This window comes from Lathyrus oleraceus, chromosome 1 (assembly GCF_024323335.1).
Source record: "Lathyrus oleraceus cultivar Zhongwan6 chromosome 1, CAAS_Psat_ZW6_1.0, whole genome shotgun sequence".
Classification (NCBI taxonomy): Eukaryota; Viridiplantae; Streptophyta; class Magnoliopsida; order Fabales; family Fabaceae; genus Lathyrus; species Lathyrus oleraceus.
Genome location: NC_066579.1, coordinates 390416116 through 390423762, shown reverse-complemented (window position 1 = coordinate 390423762; position 7647 = coordinate 390416116). Strand labels below are relative to the sequence as shown.

At 46.9% G+C, this 7647-nt stretch overlaps 1 protein-coding gene across 1 annotated transcript; it reads left to right on the top strand.

The window, feature by feature from the left end:
* The first annotated feature begins 297 nt into the window (after window positions 1-297).
* LOC127073746 (uncharacterized) lies at window positions 298-4605 on the top strand. Its single transcript, XM_051014954.1, has 2 exons — window positions 298-315; window positions 2696-4605. The coding sequence occupies exon 2, from the start codon at window positions 2742-2744 to the stop codon at window positions 4443-4445; it is 1704 nt and encodes a 567-aa protein (XP_050870911.1). The 5' UTR covers window positions 298-315; window positions 2696-2741; the 3' UTR covers window positions 4446-4605.
* The last annotated feature ends 3042 nt before the right edge of the window (window positions 4606-7647 follow it).

Below are 7647 nucleotides of genomic sequence, written 5' to 3'. Positions count from 1 at the left end.
CCTAGTGGTCTAGTTGCTAATGTTTGCTTGATTTTTCAGGATCAAAAGCATAATGTACATGGAGAATGATACAAGTTGATTTTAATTGATGTTGTGGATGTTTGTACACTAACATAACATTGTTTTGTAGGTGTTGGAGCTTGGGCTTAAGCCTTGAGCTTGCTTTGTGTTATATTGTTTAAACTGTTTGATTGTTTGCTGTATAGTTTGTCTAATTGAGTACTGACTGAGTTTGATTGTTTCCAGGTACTTTAGTTGCTCAGTTCCTTGTGAACTATTGCTTTGCTTTGCTTTGCATAAGCAACTTGCATAGAGGTATAACCTTCTTACTTCATGTAGTCTGGAGACCCGGCTGTTACCGGGCCGGGCAAATTGACTGAAGTCCTCCTTAAGAGGCAATGCTTGTGTATGTTTATTTTTAAGCCAAGCAGGAAAAGCCCTTCAAGTAAGGCAATTGGTGGAAGGTAGGGACAAGCAACCTGTCCCCCACTATTCAGTGAGTCGTCTCCTTGCTCCCATTACATGGTTGTAGCATTGAGATCAAAAGCCCAAGATCTTGTGCAGTGCACATTCTGTCAGAGTCATCGAGTATAGAAGGGTTCCCCTATTCTGGACCCATGCTCATTTGTCAGCTCTCCCTGGTTAGGGATAAGAGCTGTGAGGTCTGATCCTCACTTCATCCTTTCATCTGCTTCACCTTAGCCTCGTAATGGCAAGGTTAAGAGCAAACACAGCCCGTACAGACGACTCGCTTCGGCGGTCAAACCCCATTGATTGAGCCTCTTGTTTGGTTATAGTGGGTGTTTTGTGATTATTTGATTGACATGTTTGTTTGAGATGCCTGTTCTCATTTGATATGATTGTATGCTTGTGTGCTAGCTTCTTTCCTGGTTAGGATAGGCTTGTTTATGCAAGTAGGATAGAAAACTGAACTTAGGGTTAACGATGCATGACAACATTAGGCTCGAGTCTCAGCTCCCTAGTGTCGTGTTTTCCCCTCTGTTTCTGGTTAACAATTTAGTCCCTTTCAGGGGAACTACATCGCCCTGATCCTCGTGCCAGACGAGGTATGTAGGCAGGTGGTCGTGCGAGACCACTCCGGGCAACCTTTTTTCTTTTTGTGTGCGTTAACTTGTTATCTGATTGCATGTTTGGGTTCGGATGCCGACGTAAGTCCAGTAATTGGCAGTCGGGCTCCACGTTTGCCGTTTTGTACATGTTTTGGTTCGGATGCCGACGTAAGTCCAGTAAGTGGCTGTCGGGCTCCATGTTTGCCATCTTGTTTGATTGTTTTGTGTTGTTTGGCGTGCGTAAGCCGAACTACAGTGGCTCTGATTCTTGTTCCAGACAAGATATGTAGGCATAAGGTGCGATACCTTATCGAGCTCGTTCCTCCTAACCCCACCTGCGTTCCCCGTGTGTGTGTGTGATGTTTAGCAACCTTTTCTTTATTCTAGGACGTGGATCCCTAGGAGTACCTAGGACGTGAGGGGTGCTAATACCTTCCCCTCGCGTAACCGACTCCCGAACCTTTTCTCTCTGGTCGCGAGACCATGTCTTTCCAGGTTTCTCTGAGCGTTTCCTTTCCCTATCTTGGGATAAATAACGTTTAGTGGCGGCTCTGTGTGCTTTATTTTTAGGCTCGCCGGTTGATTTTTCGCAGGATGCGACAGCTGGCGACTCTGCTGGGGAGTATCTGGATGTAGACCTATGCTGGTCCATCGTCCCTAAGCGAGTCCTTCCTAGCGTTCTAGGATTGGTTTTGGTTGCTTGTATTGTTTATTTATTGCATTTATTATACTAACCATTGTTTATATACTTGCATTAATACGTGCATGCATCATTACTGTCATGTTGCCATCTTCCTCTGCAGGTGGTTCTGTTACTTTGGGGTGGGTATTCTGAGTGGGGCTAAAACCCAGGCCCGAGTATACACCTAGGATTAGCGTGGTCTCACGTCGCTCATGTGTCGGTTGGGCATATTGTTGCGACGTGACATACCACAAGTCGGACGAGGTTCATCTGAGAAGTGCTCTTCCAGTGGGGTTCTCCACTTTGGTTGGGTTATCTCTTTTGAGCTGTTGACTCTGGTGACCGATCATTCCCGGATCTTTGGTTTAGACGATCTTAAGGGAGCTACAATGGCACACCCGCAAGGGCAAACCCATTGAGTATCTCCGCCCGATCGTTGAGACTATTATCCGCCTTAGGGTGACCTGATTAGAATTTACCTGTGAGGGGAGGGTGATTCTTTCAGATGCATAATCAGATGGTGACTTTTGATCAGTGATTCAGAGACATGTTTATAAGTCGGATTTATGGTCATTTATTGCCGTGACGCCGGAGTGCTGTCCGTGATTTATCAGTGGGGATCCGTTTATTTCGGATTCCCCGGGCCGAGATATTTATTAGTGGGGACCCGTTTATTTCAGATTCCCTGGGCCGATTCAGATGGTGATGGTGTGTCTGATCAGAGACCAGCGGTGGTGATGATGATGTATCTGTCTTCCGTTTATTTCGGAACCCGTGGGTCAGAATTGTGATTGTGTATTCCTCAGATGGTTATGATCAGTTCAGAGCCCAGATTCAGTGCAGATGACCAGATGGCTTGGAGGATGGCAACGCATTGCATTCATTCATCAGCATCATTGCATCTTGCATTAATTACATCTAACACATGTTTACCCATATGCAGGGACCCTTTGGATCGAGATCTTGGCTGAGAGACTTTCTATTCAGAGATGAGAAGACCCGGCTTGAAGGATGATGTTGCTTACAGTTTCTTTGACCCGGATATCAGTGTGCTGAAGGATATGATAGCGTTGATCACTCCTGACCATGTGGGGTTGTTTCGTGAGGTGTATGGGGGTATTCTGAAGACAGTTTTCAGGCTCATGGATAGAGACAGGAGTGCCATCCATACTCTACTTCAGTTTTACGATCCTGAGCTGAGGTGTTTCGTCTTCCCAGATTACGTGCTAGGGCCGATGTTGGAAGATTATGCTGATATTTTGAATATCCAGATCAGGGATCAGGTTCCTTTCCGTGTTACTAAGGAAGAACCTGATATTGGTGGGATTTCTCGTGCCTTCTATCTGAGTCCAGAGGTTGTGAAGGGTAATCTGAAGGAGAAGGGTAAGTTGCCTGGTTTTCATCTGAGTTTCCTAGAGGCTAAGGCTAAAGAGCAGTCAGAATTGGGGAATTGGGAAGCTGTCTGTGCTCTGGTTGCGGCGAGCATTTATGGGATCATTCTGTTTCCGAACCAGAAGAACTTTGTGGATATCAATGCCATCCGCTTGTTTATTCGAAGGAATCCTATCCCTACATTGATTGGAGATGTCTATTATTCGGTTCATAACCGGAATGAGAAGAGGCGTGGGGGTCTGATTCGATGCTGTGCGCAGTTATTGGTCAAGTGGTTTATGGGTTACTTGCCATCCAAGGGTGCTTTTGTTCTTCTGGGTCAGAATGTTAATTGGGCGACCAAACTGATGGGTTTGAGGGCTAAGGACATAGATTGGACTCACAGCAGCGGGGTTGGCCAAGATTTTATTTGCAGTTGCAGGGGTTTTCCCAATGTGCCACTTATAGGGGTGCAGGGTTGCATTAATTATAACCCGACACTTCTTAAGAGGCAGATGGGATTCGCTATGGAGCTTCCACCATACAAGAGTGATGTTCAGGAATCTGTGTACTTCCCGGTTGAGGGTAATCAGGATAGGGTGAAGCAGATATCCGATGCATGGCGCAGTATTCAAAGGAAAGGCAAGGCTTCTTGGGGTAGGGCTAACAACAGATCTTTTCCTCCATTCGATGATTGGCTCAGAAAGAGAGTGGAGCTTACTTGTCTACCGTTTCCTATGGTCGATCCGTGGTATCCGTTGGTTGAGGAGACTCCTTCTACTGTCAGTATGGATGAGTTCTTAGAGATGAAGCGGGAACGAGATCAGCTGCTTGCAGAGAAGACGGAATTGGAGATGAATGTTGCTCGGGTTCAGAGAGCCAATCAGGAGCTCAAAGCAAAGATGGAAGATCAAGACAAGCGGCATGCCCTGAATGCAAAGCGCTTCGAGATGGATACCGCCTACTATGGGAAGGTTAGTCAGGCTTTGGCATCTTCAGCAAAGGAGCATGATATCACTAAGGAGAAGCTGTTCAGAGCATCAAAGGTGATAGAAGATGAGAAGAGGAGGCAAATCCTAGTCAGGGATCAGAGGGATGAGAGAGCCAGAGTCCTCGCTGCAGAGTGGGAGGCGGAGAAAGCAAAGATCAGGGCCGAGAGAGATCATTACATGGCAGAGAGAGACCACTACTTCAGACAGATGAAGATTCATCAGAAGGAAGTTGGAAGACTACAGCAGGAGAACATAGAGCTCAGGTTCGCCGCAGAGTTCGCAAGGATGGAAGGCGAGATAGGGCCATCTGCGGGACCCTCATCCAGTTAGATCTTTCTTTTGTTGTGAATTACCGTCAGGCTTGTTGACGGAATTCACTTGTCTGTATTTCTTTCCTATTCTGGAGGATTGTATTTGATTTTATCTGGTTGATGTATGACTATGACACTGTTTGTGCACTCTTTGGTTATGTGATGGTTATTTTCAGTCAGTGATTAATCTTCAAGCTTTATTTGCTTTGCCGTATGCACTCACACAGGCACACACATGGTTGGGGGTATCCTGCTAAATCACATATCTCCGATCTGCACGACAAAATCAAACACTGCTAATCAGAATATTGATGCCGGATTATTATTTGTCTCGATGATGCCAGGGTCGAGAGACAGAGTGTCCTTCATATGGATATGCACTGCATACATGCATAATCATGATAACTTGTGTTTTATTTTGCAGGTGACTATTACTAACGTGTTTGTTTGTAACCAGGAATCATTGCTCGCGCTCGAAGAGTAGTACCCCTGCACTCAACTCGCCCTCACAGATATTACACAAGAAGAAACACTCCCAGACTCATGGAGCTTCCCAGTGCTGATATGCTGGAATTGAAGGAGAAAATGACCGAACTGATCAATATAATGCAAGGTTTTGCCATTGGTCAGAAGGCTCTCGCAGATAAAGTTGAGAAACTCGAGCGGGTTTCTGCTCAGAACAGTGGGGTCAACCTGGATGGAGTCTCCAACCAGGGGCAGGGATCTCGTGATGGTGGAAAGAGGACAACAGTTGGTCTGGTGAATAATGCTGGTGCTGCTGGTCAACCTGGGCCTAGTCAGAATATGAAAGACAACTTTGTGCCTCCGTTTTATGGGTTTGACGAAGATCAGGAGGAAGATAGAGAGGCTGACCAGTTCTCTATGCGAAATGAGCCTTTTGTGCCTTACGACATTCCTCCTCAGAATAAGGAAATCCAGCTGCTGGCTGAGAAAATCAAAGTGCTTGAGAGCTATGCCACTCCTGGGGTGGTAAATATGTCCAACATGGGGCTGGTGGAGGGGATTGTAATCCCTCAGAAATTCAAGGCGCCCGCATTCGACAAATACAATGGCAGTTCTTGCCCGGAAACTCATCTCCAGGCATTTGTCCGCAAAATCTCAGCATACACCGCGGATCAAAAACTGTGGATGTACTTTTTCCAGGACAGCCTGTCTGGAGGCTCCTTGGAATGGTACACCAAGTTGAGATCGTCCGATATCAAAAGCTGGCAAGATTTGGGAGATGCTTTCTTTAAGCAGTACCAGTTTAATGCAGATATGGCTCCGAGTCGTACCCAGCTGCAGGGTATGTCTCAGAAACATAATGAGGGCTTTAAAGAGTATGCGCAAAGGTGGAGAGAGTTGGCTGCCAGAGTTCAACCTCCGTTGGTAGATCGGGAGATGTCTGATTTGTTTATGGGGACCCTGCAGGGGCCATTTGCTGAGAGGATGGTAGGTTGTCCTGTCACCAACTTCTCCGACATTGTGGTGGCGGGGGAAAGGATAGAGAGTTGGTTAAAGCTGGGCAAAATTCAGGGTGCGTCTTCTTCTTCTTCTGGTACGAAGAAACCATTCGGCAATAATGGTGGGCAGAGAAAGAAGGAAGGAGACACCAGCGCAGTGTACACGCAGCGCGGACCCGGTAGGGAACGTTACTTCCAGCATACCGCTGCGGTAACAATTCCTGCTGAGTCTCATTCAGCACAACCGCAACAGCAACAGCAACAGAGACAACAACCCTTTCAACAGAGACCACAAAGGGCTGGTTATCAAGTCCGGGGCAGAGCGCAGGACAGACAATTCGATAGGCCTCCGGTGACCTATGCCTTTTTGTTCAAAAAGTTGATGGATTTGGGCCTTGTGCAAACTAGAACTCTGGCACCTTTGAGACCTGATCAGAGGCCAGCCAGTTATGATGAGACTGCGAAATGTGAATTCCACTCAGGTGCGCCTGGGCATAATATTGAGAACTGTAAAGCTTTTAAGCACACAGTTCAGGATTTAGTGGATTCCAAGGCTATTAATTTTGCTCCATCCCCCAATGTCAATGCAAATCCCATGCCTGCGCATGGTCAGAGGGGGTGAATGCCATCTTTGAGGAGAGCAGAGTGGGGCTGTTTGAGGTTGGTCAGCTGAAGACGCCTTTGATTGAGGTCAAAAGGCAGTTGTTGAGGAATGGGGTCTATCCGGGCTGCGGATCTGATTGTGCTGAGTGCACTATTTCTGCAAATGGTTGTGAACTTCTGAGGAAGCATGTCCAGGGTCTGATGGACGCAGGGAATATTGTGATTGAGAAGGCTGAAGGAAAGAGTGAAGAGGTCTCCACCATAACTATATACTATGATCCGGTGGATTTGTCAAGTCTGGTGGAGGAGGCCCCAGTTACCATCACGGTACCTGGGCCGATTCCATATGACAAAGATGATGCCGTACCTTGGCATTATGGTGGGGAGGTATATTGTAATGGTGAGAGGTTGGAGGAACAATCCGCTAGTGAAACCACCGTGCTAAAGGTGGATAATGCCGGTCCCAGCGGTTTCACTCGCAGCGGTAGGTTGTTTGCTCCCGACGCATTGAGGAGGGGGGAGGAAGAAAAAGAGAAAAAAGAAAAGGCTGAGGCTTTAGCCAGGGCAAAGGGAAAGGCTGTGGTGGATAATGGTAGTACTCCTGTGATGACACCGGCGCCTGCGGGGTCGGATAATAAATTTGATGATGAAGCTGAGGAATTTCTGAGGATCATCAAGAAGTCAGAGTACAAGTTGGTTGATCACTTGCAGCAGACTCCTTCAAAAATCTCAATTCTGTCACTGCTGTTGAGTTCTGAGGGTCATAGGGAGGCTTTGTTGAAAATATTGAAGAAAGCTTATGTTCCTCAGGAGATCACAATCAACCAATTGGAGACGGTCGTATCCAACGTGCATGCTAGCCATGGGCTGGGCTTTACGGATATGGACCTGACAGTGGACGGCAGGAATCATAACCGGGCTCTACACATTGCAATGGAATGCAAAGGAGCCGTGCTTTCGCATGTGCTGGTTGATACCGGTTCCTCTTTGAATGTGTTGCCTAAGAAGGCCCTGGCAAAGCTTAATTGTGATGGGCTGATTTTGACCCCGACTGATTTAATTGTGCGGGCTTTTGATGGGTCAAAGCGAGCCGTATTCGGGGAGGTGGAGTTACCAGTAAAGATTGGCCCGGAGGTGTTTAAGTCAACCTTCTAT

Coding starts and splice junctions, on each gene's coding strand:
- LOC127073746 (XM_051014954.1), top strand. CDS start 2,742: ATGAGAAGACCCGGCTTGAAGGATGATGTTGCTTACAGTTTCTTTGAC.